The following is a 20,066-nucleotide window of genomic DNA, read 5'->3' as shown; positions in this document are numbered from 1 at the left end:
AGAAAGAAATTTTGTTAAAAACCACAATTTGAAAGATGTATAACTAACTTCTTCTTATAAAATTTGTAATTATATTCGTCTACAGATTATAATTATATTTATCTGAAGATTATCAAAACATGAAGCAAGTACAAAAAATATTTTCCATCATTGATACTTATATTATTGTGGAGTGAATGTGTATATATATAAACTGAACATTACATAATTGTAAAAACTGTCTGCATCATGACGTTTCTCTGTCTGTGTGATAATATTAATATAGTACCGTAATAGGTAATGATATGCAAATAAAAAAGACACAACTACCACTGTGTTTATTTTGTAAATGAAAATGTTACTCAAAATGATAACATATTTCATCCTATTTAATGCTGCATACCAAATTTCAAGATTTAATGCGGTATGATTATGTGGAATTATCCGGTTTTTTATAACTGTTTTAAAATTAATAAATTCAGGTTTCTCATTATGTAATACATTAGTTGGTAGACACTAATTAACTCTATAAGTCTGTCAAGACTTAATCAAGCTATATGACGTAAATATACTGCTTTAGATTTAATAAACGAAATATGAGATTTGTTATTAATATCTATCTCGACGTTGCATCTTATTAGTAAATGAAAAATGAAAAATTTCTTAACTTAATTTAATGCAACTAACACAATTTATATTGAAATTAAACCATTTCTAAAATAAACATGTTATTAATACAAAAATGCAGGAAAACGTATATGCAAAAATATTCAGTTTATCTGAATGAATTTTTATGACAAATATATGTATAATATTATAAGTCTTATACAAAATATTTTGAATTTCAAATTACATATATTTATACAATTATATACATTTCATGGAAATTACCAAAGTTTTAAACACTCGATTGTCCATTGTATCAATAAGTCTGCACATTTAATGGGATCATCAGACCACTTTTGACACTTATTGTATGCTAGTGACTACTATTATTAGAATACCATGTATTAATTTTTTACTAATTATCGGTGTATATTTGCAGTGAATAACTTGTTACTTCTATATACATATTTTAATCGGTTGCACATTTTACCAATATAATCGCGATAATTATCTCTCATTACTATTGTAGTATCGTGAAAAAAAGGCCTAAGTAGAGATCGATCAAAGTATAAAAACAGTGTCGTCTGTCCTTCAGTTGTTAGTTTACATCGAAGTTAGCCTATGTGACTAAGGTCACCTAGTTCTTGCGGAGAATGAGCGTAGTGAGATCAGAAAAAAAAGGAAACGAACACTAGAGAAGAAGGACGATTTTGGGTTCAAGGAGCATTGAGAGTCAGTGTTAGTCTAGAAGTCGAGGAGTAGAGTTGTTAGCGTTGCCGAGTTGTGAGAGTTGTTAGCGTTGTTGAGTTTCGAGAGTTGTTAGTGTTGTTGAGAGATAGAGTTGCTAGCGTTGTCGAGTTACGAGAGTTGTTAGTGTTGTTGAGAGATAGAGTTGTTAGCGTTGTTGAGAGATATAGTTGCTAGCGTTGTTGAGTTGCGAGAGTTGTTTGAGATAGAGTGTGATTTGTGTATTTAGTTCCATTTAAACAACCATCGTTTTCTGTCTAATTAATGTCTGTATAGTCAACTTATTGTAAATAAATTGTAAATAGTCGGGGAAAAATTTATATCTAAATTTACCCGATACTACACTATACAAAATAGAGTATCGAGTATAGTACTACTTATAATATTTTGTAAGTCAAACAGTGGTTCATACGCGGGGTCCTGTTGTTTTAATCAATCAGTAATTAGTAATTCTTATCGTCAGTAATTATTCAGACAAATACGAATGTGCATAAACGTCATAACACATAAATATTGCATAAATATCATTCGACAGATGATACATTCATCGAACCTTATTATCCGTCAAATAATACGTTCATGCAAATTTTTAATGACAGATTCAATTACTTTCAAATGTTTTCATAAATCATTTTGTATGCTGATCAATAATCCGTGAAACAAAAATAAACAAATGAAATTGTAGAAAAGGAATGTAAGTTAAAAAATAATCGTTAGTAAGACGATCAATTTATCGAATATCTTAAAGTGTATATACTTGATGGAGTTTACCAGCAGGAAAAACACGAATCAAATATATACCTTCGTGTTACAGTCTTCCCGCAATCTTTGTCAAGTTATGTAACAGATCGTACGTGCATATTTTCTAATCCGTGATGATGTGCAACAGATATACTCAATTGAATATTCCGTCGATAGGAATTCGAGATTGCAATAAATCGATATCGTAAATGCGGAGCTAACTCTTTCGGGCATTTCCTTTATTCTGAATTTATGTTTATCAGTCTCATTATGACATTTATAAAATTTAATGAATTTCGCATAATTTTACTATTTACCATTGAATATGTCGTTATTCCATTGAGTCACAGAAATAACGCAACTTTGTAATGATTCACATTGGGATATTAAAATAGAAGATCATACTTCTGTTCAAATGTTTAATTATAAGAATGAAGCTTTTGGAAATTTCTAATTATCCGACTTTTCACCAAAGTAAAAATAACTAATTACATTATTAGCAACTTTGTTGCGCAAATAAATTCTCTTAAATTTCATTCCACAGGATCTAAAGTTTCTGCGAAAACTATTTGTATACAGGGCATAAGAAGTGAATAATTTTTGTAGAATCTGGAACTAAATTTATTTGTAGAACAAAGATGGTAATGGTGTGATTAGTTACTTTTATATTTCATCATTTGCTTTAGTGAAAGGTTAGATAATTAAAGAATTGAGAAGTTTTATTTTTATAATAAAACGTGCGTACATATTCTTAAAACAAAGGCTTATTTTGAAAGAAAAAAATTTAGAAATAAAGTACATTGAAATATACGTATATGCACAGAAAAATTCGTCAACATACAGCAAATGAAATTTTGTACTATGAATGACAAGTACCTAATACTCGGTTGATACTTAAGATTTTCTGGGAGTTATAATTTTAATATTCAGAAGAATAATAAATTAATATTAATATTACGTTTGTAAATATTCGTAACCAGCATAGTAAAATATATCACAATATAAATTCATAAAATACAAATTGAGTATCACTAATAAGTTTTTGGATTGCAGGAAATGCAAATAATAATCTTCTGAAAATAATAATTGGGCTGCGAAAATTTACCCACAAATATTGTAGCAAATGTTTTACATATTTTGGATGCTCGTATGTTCTTACATGTTACACGTATTTTGTATATTTCTGCATATTTAAATTTATCATAAATTTATATTCATCCGCAGCCTAATAATAACTACATGGTATTAATCTGCAATTGCGTAAATGCCTTGGCATATTTCAATTGCGCAAGCCGGACATATCCATTTATCAACTAAAATAATAAAAAGACATTAAAATATAAGTTTGTTATCAATAATACAATAATTGGTAATTTGCAAATTTTTTATCTAGATATTATCAACTTTTATTTCGAGGAAATTTAATGCTCTGCCTCTTAAGTGAGAAAATGCTTGGTACGCGGACATAGAACTTGAGGAAACATCGCGTGCAACTTTTGCCGTCGTGCAAAAGCGGATAGTGTGATACCAGGAACGTCGCGTGTACTGACGTATCTATGAATAAATAGAATTACGCTAATCGTGTAGGTTACATCATAATATACGGAACTACTCTTACACTGCCGACGTAGATACGTGGCCGACCTTCGTCGCGTCTTTTTTCATGACTACGTCGGAAAGAATTGTCACCAACTTGTTCATGAAACATGTAAATTAAAAATTTAGTTAAAAAAGCTAGCTAATAATATCGTAATAATAGTCTAATAATGTTGTGGGAATATCTAAAAAAAAAATAGTTTGCAGTTCAACTTTATTAACATTTAAGATATTTTCATTCCAATTTTATCGTTTCATATCGCGATAAAGCGATAAAGTAAATTACTTATCGTCAGAAAATGAAAAATCCTGTTACGATCTTTGAATTTTTATATTTCAATTCTGTTCGCGTTTCAATGAACCAGAACACTTTTGCACCTCTGCATAAAATTGCACCAAGAAATCACGCACACATATATATATTTTTTCATATTGTCCTTAAATTTAATAAATTTTTTAACACTAAAGAACACAATTTGGTCGAAAATGGCTCAAAGAATATAGCAGGTGTCAATAAATTATTTAAAGAGATGAAGCGTCATAAGCGAAGCTTCTACGCTTAAAGCTTTAATTATTTCAAAAGTTTATAAATTATAATTCACGGCAACTCTAAACACTAAAATACATTATTGCAACGCTTACAATGATTACTATTTTAATTAACAAAATTATTTTTCATTTTTTCCCCGCCATTTACCTTTAGAATTAAAAACACTGAATAGGTATGAAAAATAGATAAGATAAAGAGAAATAACCAATAAATTTATGTAAAAAATATATAAAGAGATGAAGCAATAATCAATATACAGCATACGGAAACTTTCTTTTTCGGCGTTTAATTTTCCTAATGTCTAAAACGTTAAATTATAATATTCAAAAAAAAGACAACATTATTGCAACCGTCATAATTGTTAAATATCCCTCAAAGATGGTATCATAAACTTGGCCAATAATTAGTTGCACTAATTTTAAAGTATCCACTAAATTATATAATATACGCTTATCACGTTGCATGTCGGAAAGACATACCAACGTTGCAATTTCACAACGTCATGACATCTTAAGTAATTCAATTGCATTGTAATTATTCGACTCGCCGCAAAACATAAATTTCATGTTAACAGTAATATTCGGAAAAACTGTTCCCACATATTTTCGTGTTACATGTACGTGATTCGCCGCTCAAACGTGTATTGAGAAACTTATGAGAAATTATGTCTGCGCAGAAAAGATTGGTGTCCAGTGAAGCATGAATGAAACAGTATAAGGAAATACGTCGATATTGTTGATAAAAAAAATATGCGAACCTAGGAATAGGTATAAGATCGGTAATTGCTAACAAGATTGGTACGTTAAATTCTTTTACTGTTCTGAAACACTCTAAGACTCGGTTGCCACGATTTACTGGTAATAATGATTGATTTCTCCAAGAAATTTCACTTAATATTATCAGATGCAGTGATCTAAATAAGAAATTTTATTTTATTTTTTATATTCAGAACGATCGTTATTATAATGTACTTGTAATATATTAAATTTGTATATTTTATATTGTCATTGTGAGATTTTGATCGGCATATTAAACATATCGATCTAATTCAGTTTAATAATTTGCAAATTTTTGGAAATATTTTTAGCACTTTCAACAAATTTTAATACGTTATACCTATGCTTCTCTACTTGCGTGGCATTGATATTTTAAATATAGAAAATATTGATTATTTAATCACGACACGTCGAATTTTTAATTTGTATACGTTTGACTTGTGTACCTATTGAAATTCGTATTGAGATGATAAGCAAAATGGGCAAAAATCATTTATATGTTTGTTATCATAATTTATTGAAAGGTTACTAGGAATAATTACTGTCACAATTATTTTTTCTTTCTCTGATACTGTCGCAATTGTCCAATATCAAGGCCAGAAATTATGCAATAACTGCATTGAAACTGTATGAATCACGAAACGTTATTGACAATTTTATCGTTACGATGCTTTTTTGTATTTCGATAAATTTTTTTTTATTTATTATTTATTTAAATTTTACAATTTGTCCAGTAGGACATTTGGTAAAATAGTATAGCTTAAATATTTGGTAAAATATAGCATGTGGATGGTTACCCCCAGCAGGACTCCATCTTCCAGATTGTTTATTGTTCTATTGTAAGGTCTGCAGGATGCTTCTTCTTCAGTCTTCTTTCTACTATTGTTTTATTCGTTTCAGCAACCAGCTGATTTGGGTGTGTTGCAAGTCTTTCTTTATACTTTTTTGCATATCTGGCGATTTCCTCTTTGACTGTTGGAATTTTTTAATCTTTTCGTATGTCTTCATTTCTCACGTACCATGAAGCGTTAACTATCATCCTTAAGATTTTTGCTTGCTCTGTTTCTATTTTATTTATGTGACTCATTGCTGCCATCCCCCACAGTGGGACTCCGTATGTCCAGATTGGTTTGATTATTGTTTTGTATATATTGTTTTGTATATATTTAATTTATTCATTATGCTTAATTTAGATTTTCTATTGATTAACCAGTACATCTGCTTCATTTTTTCACGTATTCTGTTTGTTATTGATTTTATGTGATGCTTCCATGTAAGGCGTGTGTCTAAATGTATTCCTAGATATTTGACATGCTTTGTTTGTGCCATGTGGACGCCGTTCAATTGGATATCTGGTGTTTTTCCTTTTCTAAGCCTAAATGTTATGCGATTGCACTTACTGGTGTTCGCTTTTATTTGTTTGTTTTGCAGCCACTTTTCTATTTTTGTAATGTGTTCTTGTAGTAGTGCGGCAGCCGTTTCTGGATTTGCGCGTCTCGCTAGTATGACCGTATCGTCCGTGAACGTTAGAGTTTTGCTGTTGACAGTTGTTGGCATGTCTGCCGTATATAGCGTGTATAGTATTGGTCCTAGGACGCTTCCTTGCGGTACTCCTGCCTTGATATCCTTAATTTCAGAATATGCATCATTTATTTTTACTACAAAGGTTCTATTGTTTAAGTAAGATTCGAGTAGTTTGTAGATTTGTTCTGGAAATTGCTATTTGATAGTTTGAAGAAGTTTTTCATGGTTAACTTTGTCAAATGCTTTTTCGATGTCCATAAAGAGTGCCGTGCAATATTGTTTTGTTTCCAATGCCTGTAAAATTTCGTTGACGAGTCTATGCATTTGTTCTAGTGTGGAGAGTTTTGCTGTTGACAGGTATTTCGACAAAATTTCAGTAAATTATGTCGTTATTCCTATTAGAATATTAGCACGTATTGCTATCGGAATAATAACATTACTTATTAGTGTTAGAAATATTTGAAATATATTGATAATTCAATTTTTTCACCTACTTTGTTCAATTGTTAGTATACAATATAGTCATATAAATCATTATTAACATAATTATTGATAATTATCAACACAATTTAAACATGTGTACATAATTTAAGACAACTACAGAAAACACGTTTGAAAGGTAAACCTAATAAACAAATAAAATGTAAACATCAGTAAATAATATAAGAATACATAAATCAATATAAATTATCTATATAAAGGGGCATGTTTCAACATAGCTTCTATAGTAGCGTTATCGTAATTTTGCTTAGGTAAACGATCATTTATTTTCAATGACAGAACTTGTATACCGTTGTCAACCGATCGAGACCTGACATAAAAAAATCGTATGTAAGAAACGAAAAACCAGTTTGCATTATCGCTTATCGATGCAAAAGCTGCATTAATCAAACGATTCAAATGCTTGATGCCTGGATTCCTTCTCTACTATACTGGACTGGTCATTCGTATCTGATTGATTATGAAAATATTCAAAACACTGTTAGTTACCTTTTTTTATTATATTATGATAACTATTGAAGAAAAAAATCAGCTGTCTTGTAAGAGATAATAAACCTTTTTAATCATAAATATACGCAATTATTTTGTCATATGACAGAACAGAAATTAAAAATGTTACTCTATTTCTTCTACTCTTCCAAGATTGTTATAGAAAAATGTTTCACCTTGTAGTTCATATTAATTAGAATGTTACAGTTTGTTTCAGATATTAAAATAAGAAAAAAATACGAGACAAAAGCTAGTTAGTGATAAACGACGATAGACACAGATTGGCGACATTTATATTAATCTCATTTTAAAGCATTGAACTTCACTTCTTTTAATTTCAGTGAATGCATTACGAGATTCTTGTGTTAATTCTTATTGCGTCATTTTTCTCTATTACATTTTCCCACGATTAAAAATTCGATGGCATAATACTTGGCTGGCGATCTCAATAGCCAGGAAATGATTTTCCCCGATTTATTCATTAATCAGAGCAACGCTCGTTTAATCGCTATACTTAAGCAAAAACTGATTGATTATTTTATTTATTATTATTTAATCCGTGCCTTTCGGCTTTGGACGAACTTTCCGTTTTACATCTCTTATTTCGCTGCTTATACAGGGTGGTTGGTAACTGGTGATTTTACGCGAAAAAAGAAGTCGAAAATATAGAATAAAAATTTTTCGTTTGAGGCTTTGTTTTCGAGAAAATCGACTTTGAATTTATCTTTGAATTTATTTATAATCGACTTTTATTTATTGAGCCATATTAAATCAATTGTCTATTCTGAAAAAATCGCAAGTTGCGAGCAATTGAAAGAAAAGATTATTGTAGCCTTTCATACTTTGAAACAATCGAATACGTTAGAAAGTGTTCATAGAAATTTAATTAGAAGAGCAGAACTATGTGTTCGGCAGAATGGGCAACATTTTCAGCAATTTTTGTAATAATAAACTTTATGATTACTTCATATTATTTCATTATGTATTCCTAATCTTCCGCTACGGCAAAAACAAACTTAAACTGCGATAATATCCATCGAGACAACGATCTACAGTGAGATCCGTTATAACGAGACGTGATAAAGTGCATGCGTACCGAGCGAAAATTCAAAGTCGACTTTCTCGGACACAAAGCCTCAAACGAAAAATTTTTATTCTATATCTTCGACTTCTTTTTTCGCGTAGAATCACCCCCTTTCCGCTTGTACCACCAGTTACCAACCGCCCCGTATATCTACCTCCCCCCTTATCTACTCTATTGTATTGCACTCCCTTAAATTATTCTATCTCTAAAAGCTAAAAACTAATGACTAAAACTATTGCAACTTATGACTAAAAAATATTGCCACTTTTGGGCTTTTGCCCCCTTGCTGTGCTTCCTTCTTGTCGTTTCTCCCCGTCTTGTATCGCCCTTCTCTTCTCTATTATTGCTTTTAATTCCGTTAGTCCTTCTCCGGTCTCATTCAGTGTTTTTTCCATGTCTCTTGGTCCTTCCGTTGTTTCACATTCTTCCATTACATGTCTCAGGTCTTCTTCTTTCCTTTTACATAGTCTGCATCTTTCTTCTTCCCCTTCTTTCCAGTATTCCCTCGCTTTGGTCTCGTTTCCACATCTGAAAATTAGCTAAAATTTTTCTGTCCTTCCACTTTATCCTCCCTTCTAAGTACTTTGGTAACTCTTCTTTGGCTATTTTTCTGTAATTTCTGTTATATTTGGATCCTTTCCCCCTCTCTTCTGTTTCTCTTTTCCTTCTTTCTTCTATAATTTGGTCTGCTGTCATCCTTTCTTGCTCTTCTCTTGCTTCCATCTGTGTCCCTCCATTTCTCACCTCTTCTAGTCCCTTCTTTCTCTTTCTTGCTCTTCTCCCTTCTTGGCCATTTCCCCAGTTTCTCTCTCTTTCCTTTATGCACTCCTTTACCAGTTCCTTTTTTGATTCTAAGGTTTTCTCTTCATACCTTGCTGATTGATTCTTTTTGATTGACTATTATTTTGTATCCTCATTACAATTTTTTAATAACACATTCATAAATTTATGTTCTGCAGATAAAGAAATTTAGCGTATTTGTTTTTGTAATCTATTATCAATTTACTAAATAAACTTTTATAGTATAGAATAGAGAAACCAGTCTCATAAAATTCGTGAAAACGATCATGGAATCTCTTAATGAAAGACTATCCTGCTATATGATTACAGTAAAGTTATATCGTTTTGTTGATAAAATATCAAAACTGAAGAAATCTAAAAGCCTAAGATAGAAATTATTCAACACTGCGAAGCGCAATACTTTGTGAGCTATTCGAAGCTGATAATGCTGTACAGATACAAAGTGATTTTTCAAACTTTAACGAAATAGACGTGAGTGCAAAAACAATTCGACACGTATTGAGAAATGCGGACTTAAACGGACGAGCAAAAGTTCAAAAACATGCGAAACAAATACAAAAATATGCGAAACAAAGATAAATAAAATTGAATCACACGAAAGAGAACGGATATAATTGCAATGGAGATACGTCAAACCCGCTGTCAAATTCGAATAAGAAAATATTCTGATTTGGAGTTCGAAAGACTATTATCTCAAATGACCTTTCCAATCTCTCAATTTAAACTCCTTGGAACATCTGCAAGATTTCTTGAAAAAGTCCATCAAATTTGAATCAATGTTGGGAAGAGCGCAGCCAAACTGAAGAAATATTTGCACAAACATTGGTAAAGATTATGCCAATTAGGATATATACTATGCCTGAAACTAAAGGTGACTGCATAAAATATCAACTGCAGCCTAAATTAAATCTCATAATTGTGCAGAAGATTTTAAGTTTCTGTATTTTTCACTTGTAAAATGCCTTTCATTTTAAATCATTCTGTACAAAATATATATTAGCATACTTATCTATAGGTATACTTAATATCATTCTCTATAAATTCAATTTGTTATTATTTATCTTTACTTTGCGAAGAAACAAATAGCTTCAAACATTGAACTCTTTTCCAAAACTTATTACAAATCATCTCAACCTTAATCAATAAAGCTTCTATGCTTTATTAATTGAAAAATATAAAAATATAAAAATGGGTAGAAAAGTACCCCCACATCGAGCACGCTTTATACCCGCTGGGGGTAGCCACCCACATGATAATCAAACAGCTAAGAAATCTTACCAAATGTCCAAATTGGAAAAATCGTGAATGTAAATTATTAAATAACTTTGTCATGCTCGCTGAAACGTAGTTCATATCTTATCTTGTGTCTTGCGTCTACTGTAGTTCAAGTTTTAGGCTCGAAGAATTAAACGAAACGTAATAAAGGGTCACAGGTCATCGACTGCAGTGGAATTTCTTTGAAGTAAACATACAATCTTTATCTGCAATATTCATATGCAATGTACTGTCCACTATCATCGGAGTAAACGGGGAAACGTCCTATCAAATATGAATCCTTAAAAGAATTATTTAGGTGCGAGTATATTGCACTGACTCGTCACATTTTTCGCTATTTTAAAACTAATTTAGATCCGAATTAAACGAGAAACCGTGGAAACGATGCGATGTTCCGTATTATCCAATACCTGCATAATAACTAGTCTCGTAGAGAACGTGAGCTTTTAGCTATGTGTTTTAGACGAAAATAAACTGTTGTCTGTTTATTTGTTTTTCACTATGCGTAAACATATATTCAGTTATCGAAAATTTCAATATAAAGGTACATATACGCAAGTATATAAAATATTCAAAATATTATGCATTATAGTATACATTACTATTTATTCTTTTTTCCTATTCTTTTATTATTTGTTTTACTTTTATTTCTTTATTTACGTCTATAAAAATATAAATTTAAATAAACATTCACAATCTGATTAAAATTACGTCTATAGAAATACAAATTTAAATAAACATTCACAACCGAAAATACGAGGAGAGAATACTTAGGCTTATACTTACAAAGTCGCTCGGTTTTTGCAATACATTAGTAGATGTATCTTTATGTGTGCGTAACCTTGAGAAAAGATGTATACCAAATAAATACTACGTATGGTGAATGTAAACAAGGAGCCACTTAATTTATTGAGATGAAATGAGATCAAAATGAACTTTATAACGTATTAAGTGCAAAGAACACAAAATATGACTTACCAAATTTAGTAAACATAGTGCAAAGAAAAGATTCTAAGTTCTCTAAATGATATTGGATTTTGCTACTGATCATAGATACAGTGTGTTCTGCTGATTATTCTTACCAAATACGTTTGGAAGGTGCATGTAACGTTAAACTTCTAATTAAAACAAAAATCCAAGCTTTTAGTTTGGATTTGCTGTCAGTTTTTTCCACGCTCATTTCATTGAGCGTTGGATGAATACATTCCAAGTGAATGAAACTTACCAAAGAATATAAAATGAATCCGAGATTCATCGTTTTTCCAGAAGTTCGTGTTCCACGGTTTACTTCGGCGACATAGGTACGGGATCGGGGGTGGGAGAAGTAACCACCGCCTCGGCGGGGGGTGGCGAAGGTCTCAGCCTGACTCCAACCCCCGCCAGCAACAGCAACAACACAACTACCGCCACCCCCAGCACCACTGGCGTTACCACCATTACCATCACCACTACCACCACCACCTCCAACGACACCACCCCGCAGATCGTAACGGGGGCTGAACCGCCCCAGCACATGGAGACACCCTCGACGATGGTCCCCGACCAGGCACCCGCCCCCGGCCATCACTACCACCGTCACCACCACCATCATCAGCATCATCATCAACGCAGCGCATCCACCACTCCTAGCCATGGACCAAACACCACCGATACTTCCGATGAATTCGTCGCGGTTTCCAGAAAACGGAAGCTCTCCTGCCAGTAAGTCAATCGATTTTGTTCATTTTTATTAGAGTGGATTTAGCGAATTTTGATGCATTTGTGAAATGGGGAATTTAAAGATGCGAAATTACATAGAATCCATATGATCTGCGGAAATACATAAAATGTCGAAAATAAAATACTCGCTGTAATATTTAGTAGGTAAAACAAAACTTTGCTTGGGTTCCATTTCTTTAGTTATGTCCACAAAAGCATCAATAGACATAAGTATCTGTAGTATAGTGTGTCTATTGTGATGGATTAACCTGTTAGCCGAGTAATTTCCTAACCAGAAACTTCTATAATTTTAGGATTGAAAGCGAAGAAAGACAGGTTAATTTTAATGAGTTTTTTGAAATATAAGCACGGTGTAATTACGTATTGACTTTTAAAGGGAGCTGATACTGAGTAGGCTAACATTGCCTAACAGTTGGCTATTTGAGTTAGAAACAAAAATTTTAGATAATAGAAAAAAGGATGAAAAAGTTACTAAAAAATAGAAGATCTATAAATAAAGAAATTGTTGTATCGTGAAGATTAAAAATCTAAGTGACGAGTTAACCCTCCAATTTTCATAGGCATATACAGGTATCACTTTTTATTTATTCTATAGCAAAAGCAAATTTATAATTTATACATTTTCATGTATTTTAGTGGTAGGAGTTTAGTACCTATTTGAATATAAGGGGAAATACGTGGGGAAAATATGATGAGTTCAGTTTGATTGATTTCCTGATTTGGGCATTCACAATAATAATTTACCAACTAATAATTAGTAAGTTGACAAATTATAAGTTACGGGTTATAAATTTCCTTTTTACAATGTTATAACTTTTCGATAAATAAAAAATCAGATAATCTGCGATTTACGAAATTTACTTGTAAAAATTACCATTGTTAATGTTATGTAAAGATGTTCGTTAATATTAGCAATTTGTAATTTTTGACTTGTAGAATTTTGCTAACAATACGATAATTCAATTGTTAAAGAACGCTTTGGTGCCCTGGTAGTTGAAAAAGTGTTTTGTACGAAATAATTACAGAAAGAAATAAGCTGGCAGATTTGAAAATGTTAGGCTTTTGAAAATAAGTGATACATCCACAGCGTTTTGTAAAAAACGAGTAGTTTAGTTGTTCTGTTAGCTTAACTTGATTAGTGTTGTATTAACAGGATATTAATCCTGAATATTTTTTAAATGTTCAACACAGCGACAGAACGCTTTGTTTTGGTATTGGATTTCGAAATAAGACGGAATTATTTATTCATGGTTTTATTTATTCTTCGATTATTTTTACTACTTCATTACAGAAAATGCGCTTAATGTTACTCGATTATTCAAGGTAAAGGCATGTATATGTCGGGTTGGCGTTAGACTTAGGGGAGTGTAACGTATCTTCATTAGGACAAGCCATCGTTGCTGTTCAATGGTGATTATATTTACAATTATATGTACAAATGTTGATTTAACAGAGTTTGACAATTACATGTGGTGATTAGACACTCCAGATGTTAAGGACAATGTTCTTAGGTTCAATAACGAATCCGCGGTCAACGGGGAAACTCTTTGTTCAATAGAATATATTTTGAAACACAAAGTGACGTTAACTGTGACGCTCGGTTTCTTTCTGACTGACTGACGAGACGATGTGTGTAAACTCTCCAAAGTGATCACAAGAATAAAAGACTGATACGATCACATTTGTCAATTGCATGTTGACCGGGGATATCAACAAAATTCCAGGCGCCATTACTAGGTAGACCCGCGTAGAGCCGACGTTGCTCCTGCCCGGGGCTTATTTGTTGATACAGCGTGTGTTCCTCAATATTGGCACTTCCTCTGTTAGGTAAAAACGTTCATCCCGCGACCGTGGCTACGTTCGGCCAGTCGTGTCACTTCGAACCCAAGGCCACTGTCGCAAATCTCGGCCAAACATAATCAGATCGTATCGCAACAACTACTTCTAAGTTCTATTATTTAAGTACAGCTATAATAAATAGTTTAGACCAAAGTATCGGGGATCTTCCCAAAATTGCAAAAGAAAGGCCCGATGTCCCTACATCTCCGACATATATATAAAATATGTTTTAAATTTACATCATTAGTATAATATAAAATTAGTATAGTATAAAAGTATAATAAAATTTGATATGCTATACGGGAGAAAAATATACGAACTTTTCAAACGTACTATTTTTTATCGGTAGAAGTAACAATTCCCACGTTGCTTCATAATCTGAGCTACGGGAATGGGGGGAGTTAAAGTTAGGTCAATAATAAAGGAAGAGGAAATTATGCAATATGACTATATAGCAATGTTATATAGCACAAAATATGCTACGATATGAAGGATACTCGAGCTCAGACGGTGCAGTTTCTTGACTGATTGGTACTTTTGCCGAATCGGTAAAATGTATCTCTCGCGTATCCTTACTTCCTTTGTTTGTTTGTCTATTTGCAGTTTGGCAAAATGAACGCGAATATGTTTTTTATTATACTTTAGTATTCTCATCGTCATAAAAAAGAATTAACAGAAGATATTTAGTACATCCTATTGTAAAAGATAGGTATCGATTGGGTCTCAATCACATTCTTATCGATATCTATTTTCGACGATTTGTTAAAAAGAATAAATAAAAATTTAACAAAAGAGAACGTAACTATAAGAATAAGTATTAGTCCCAAAAAGAAATTAATGGTATTCCTAAGATAAATAACTCATTTTCATTAAATTTTGTAATTAATGCTAATTTTGGATCAAGTATATTGTCTAAATGTGTCTTTTCACATAGGTAGCTAAAGCCGAAAATGCGAGTCATTTTTCACGAGGATGAACGGTTTTGAAAATTCCGCCTTATGAACATTTGGCCGACAAAGGTTTTAACTGCAAAAATCCATAAGCGGCAAAACAAGTAATGGCACAGCCAGTGTCGATACTCCAAGCTTACAGCTTACCGTTTACCGTGCTCTGTATGATCGCAGCCTAACCGGCCGCCTCATAGTACGGCGGTTAGAAAATAAAAAACAATCCATACTTAATCCGATACTCATGATTCAAAAGCGTACAGAGTAAGCCAAAGTAAGCAGGTTCAGAGCACCAACTTTTAAAAAAGGTGTCGTCAAAATCCACGAGGACGTCACATATCAACAGGTTCATCGAAATGTTTTGCGCTTCATTTCCGTGAAAAGCGACGCTTACTTTCGGCAAGCTCAAAAACCCCTGGAAAGTGTTATTTTAATCGAATATTTAATAGTTAGGATGCTGTACTGGAGCTCTGAGTTTTAAAGTAACATTAACACTAATTTTTAAATTACGATCGTGACGTGTGTACAATAATTAATCAGGTAGTTGAAGCATACCTATAGTTGAATAACCGGAGTCCTGATTTTCGACAGATTCAATCCTTGTACTGACAATTAATAATGGCGTTATATTACGTTGGCGTTCGTTTGTGCCTTTTTTATAACGCTTTGTACTAAACATATAACAGGAACTTGAAATTCTAATAATCCTACCTAATTCTAATAATCAATTTAAAGGACGTTTAAAGAATCATATGTGACGATTTTCTTCTTGATTTCTCGTAGAATTTATCTGATAATCTATTAATTTTATCATTTTTCAATATGTATAATACGTTTCTTACTTCAAAGTTGGCTTCCCTCTTCGTTCGCATACCGAAAGTGCTTCTTGTGGTTGCAGCAGCTTCAAGAGTTCTGTTGCATTCATTATTTCTTCCTTTCTCTATTCTATTTTCAATACTTTCGTGTGCAATTATTAGTCCTGCAATATTTTTCAAGAACAAGTGTTGCTAGTGGGATAGGTGAAGCCTCGAAGACTTCGTCAACATATTTCAAGATCGTTTAGGTCGGCAAGGTTGCCCTTATCCTCAATAACTGCCTCATTTTCATTACACAAGCTTTTGCATTGTTGTATAACAGCATTATTTTTCATTTGTTCACTAATTTGGATTTCTGCCGTAATTATACGCCAACGTTGTATGGAGTAGTAATATGTAAGTTCTACAAATCACTACTTATTATTATCTTCTTGGAATGAAGCAATGATTCTGATATATATTTTGCACGTTCATCTTTATCAAGCTATTGCCCTGAATGTTTTCGATTACCAGTAGGCTACAAATATGCATAGCAATATATATTTTTCATATTAAATATTTTACGTAAATTCCTTTGAAACGATTTCTTTGAATGCATTGCATAGGAAAGCTTGAAATTTCTCTTTAAAATTTTACAGGATAAGGAGCTTTCTAAGAACATCTGTCCCACCGAGTACATGTATTTGTCGTATCCTATGATCGACCGTATTAATAAAATATTGCAGATATTCTGATTATTTAACAGTTGATAATAAGGTTTTTATCTATCTAATATAAATCAAAATAATACATTAAATACACGAAATTTAGTTTTCCTCGTCTGTATCGTTTGTATCAAATCATTCTCGTACGAACTGTTATGAAATTGAAACTTTAATAAAATCAAGTGAAATAACATAGAACAATGTATGTGTACCTCATACAAAATATGTCTTACACTAGTGTAGTATCGGGTAAATTTAGATATAAATTTTTCCCCGACTATTTACAATTTATTTACAATAAATTGACTGTACAGATATTAATTAGACAGAAAAGGATGGTTGTTTAACTGGAACTAAATACAAAAATCACACTCTATCTCAAACAACTCTCGCAATTCAACAACGCTAGCAACTCTATCTCTCGATAACGCTAACAAATCTAGCAACTCGACAACACTAACAACTCTAGCAACTCAACAATGTTAACAACTCTATCTCTCAACAATGTTAACAACTCTATCTCTCAACAATGCTAACAACTCTATCTCTCAACAACGCTAACAACTCTCGCAACTCGACAACTCTAACAACTCTAGCAACTCGAAAATGTTAACAACTCTATCTCTCAACAACGCTAACAACTCTAGCAATTCGACAACGCTAACAACTCTATCTCTTAACAACGCTAACAACTCTAGCAACTCGACAACGCTAACAACTCTCGCAACTCGACAACGCTAACAACTCTCGCAACTCGACAATGTTAACAACTCTATCTCTCAACAACGCTAACAACTCTAGCAACTCGACAACGCTAGCAACTCTGGCAAGTCGACAACGCTAACAACTCTACTCCTCGACTTCTAGACTAACACTGACTCTCAACGCTCCTTGAACCCAAAATCGTCCTTCTTCTCTAGTGTTCGTTTCCTTTTTTTTCTGATCTCACTACGCCCATGCTCCGCAAGAACTAGGTGACCTTAGTGACATAGGCTTTCTTCGATGTAAACTAACAACTGAAGGGCAGACGACACTGTTTTTATGCTTTGATCGATCTCTACTTAGGCCTTTTTTTTCACGATACTACACTAGAGTACTTCATAATCATGTACATAGATATTAAAATGTCAGATTTTGAAATAAAAGATATTGTTTTATGACGCGGAAAGAAATATGCAATTTTTAAATTGTAGAGGAATTCAGAAAATATGGAAGAAAAATAAGATTTCTCCGCCATAATAGTAAGCCTCGGTAGCATTATACTGAATTGATATGATCAAAGCAAGACTGCCAAAAGAATCAAATATAAGAGAACCACTTTGTTCCGTACAAAGCCAGTTTGACTATAGACGTAAATGGAAGTCGTACAGCGTATTGAACTATTACACATATTAACCTGCCACCCATGGAGAATACGTTGAAACGAAGCCACCTAAATGTATTCAAGAGTGATATTTCCATCTACAAACATCTTTCTGGCCTGTTTCACCCTCCTGCTTCCGCTTTGACATTCCCGTTAAACGAACGCAACTCCAAGTAATTACCAATCAAGGTGTCGGTTACCCGCTCAAAGGGTTAACTTAATCATTAACAGAACCGAAGATTTGCGTCTCTCGGGATATGGCTAGTCGAAATTGCCTTTAGTCACCAGCACGGTTGTGCTACCTCTGACCGGAATCTATCCAATTTCGCGTGTTTAAGAGAGTTCATGAACCATGAATTCGAAACCTTGGACAAAATCAGAACAAAGCTTCCTTTTGATCAGTAGTGTTTTAGATTTTCTAATATTTCCCATAGTATTAAACATTTCTTCTACATAGAAGTTATATATTTTGTTTTGCATTTGATGCAATTATTTTGTATTAAATTAGATTCGATTAAATTACACACCGTTACACATCGTTCGTCATTCGCAATTTATTTCCAACGCAATTTGTTTGATTTATATCGGATTCTACGAATTAGTTTAACATTTTCTTCATTATTTTCTCTTCATTCACTTAGTTGATACGATATTGTGGACTTTAAGGGAATTCAAATATTTATGGCACTATAACTACATTTATGGCATGGTAACTACACTGTGGATATGTAGACAGATTCATATTTTTGCAAATACAATATACAGCAATGGAATCTAAGCAAAGATTTGTACAGATTGTACGAATACCATATTTTGGATATTTTACATATTTTCGTATATCATGCGTGTTTTTTTATATTTTTGCATCTATAAATGACTAAAAAATGCAGAAATACCTATCTACTCTCCGATATTTATAATAAGCTACTTTGTATAAACCATGAAAATTTGTTTCTGGATAGTGGGCTTCTGTATATATCTTTTATTTTAATATATTTTGTATATCTTGACAAAACTACGTTAATCCCTTTGCACATTATTCTTCCGCTTGAATCTTATTGAATTAGATCTATTTATGTATACGAAAATTTTAACTTAAGTTCAGATACCTACACAATTTCGAAATCGTCCAAATTCATGTTTAACTTCATTTGATGTAGACCAAGTGTAATTAAATTATATATTACGAGCAAAAGATTGTATTCCATTTTGTAAACAATATACAATTTGAGATAGAATAATGTATTTAGAAACGAATTAAATACTGTTCGTAATAAAGATATGAAAATTATGCGTGCCTCTTGAAGTTTGTACGACGAAGCTGTACACAAACTTGGTGAAATTTTACATCAAAAGGGGTAACGCCCCTTTTGAGGTGTACACGCCGAAGAAATTGATTCAGTACATACTTGGTTTCCTGGTGTTTCGACGTCTCAGGACTCGAGTAGGTCTTCATCAATTATTATTTGACTATATTATTTCACACTCATAGAGTGAAAACAAAACTAAAAACCGAATCGGTAAATTTTTCCTATGATCGCCAATTAATTAAAATAATGATGTATCTGGTATAAAAGCAACAATAAATCTTATACCAATATGTTTAATATTCTAATATTAAACGTACATCAGGGTACCATATTTTATTTATATTTTACCATATTTCATTTTCCATTTGCTCTATGTAATTATAATAATAGATAATAAATTAATTCCAATGGCTTCGTTTATCTGTCTTGGACAATAATTTAGATTATTCAAAGATTTTCCATTTTGCAATGATTTTAAAGCAGAACTATATATCATTTTACGACTACATGCTTTATAACAGATAAGTAATAAAATTTACTTTGCCAATTAAGTTTAACGTAATTTAGTTAAACGAATTTTATATTAAATAGTTAATAAGCAAAATTTAAATTTGGCCTGAAAAAATTGAAAATTTAACAAAGGAGAACGTAACTATAAGAATAAGTATTAGTCCCGAAAAAAAATTAATGGTGTGCTTAA

General features: G+C 32.2%; 1 protein-coding gene across 4 annotated transcripts in view; it reads left to right on the top strand.

Annotated features, from left to right (window-relative positions):
• Positions 1-20,066, top strand: part of LOC122568873 (protein cycle) — a 120,801-nt gene that overhangs the window by 51,369 nt on the left and 49,366 nt on the right. For all 4 annotated transcript variants that reach the window (XM_043729124.1, XM_043729121.1, XM_043729123.1 and 1 more), the window contains one exon: positions 11,936-12,370. In XM_043729124.1, the coding sequence (XP_043585059.1) occupies positions 11,936-12,370 (435 nt within the window). The remainder of the gene's footprint in view (positions 1-11,935; positions 12,371-20,066) is intronic.

The sequence above is a fragment of the Bombus pyrosoma genome, linkage group LG7, assembly GCF_014825855.1.
Source record: "Bombus pyrosoma isolate SC7728 linkage group LG7, ASM1482585v1, whole genome shotgun sequence".
Lineage (NCBI taxonomy): Eukaryota > Metazoa > Arthropoda > Insecta > Hymenoptera > Apidae > Bombus > Bombus pyrosoma.
The sequence above is the reverse complement of the archived record's forward strand: the minus strand, read 5'-3'. Positions and strand labels throughout refer to the sequence as shown.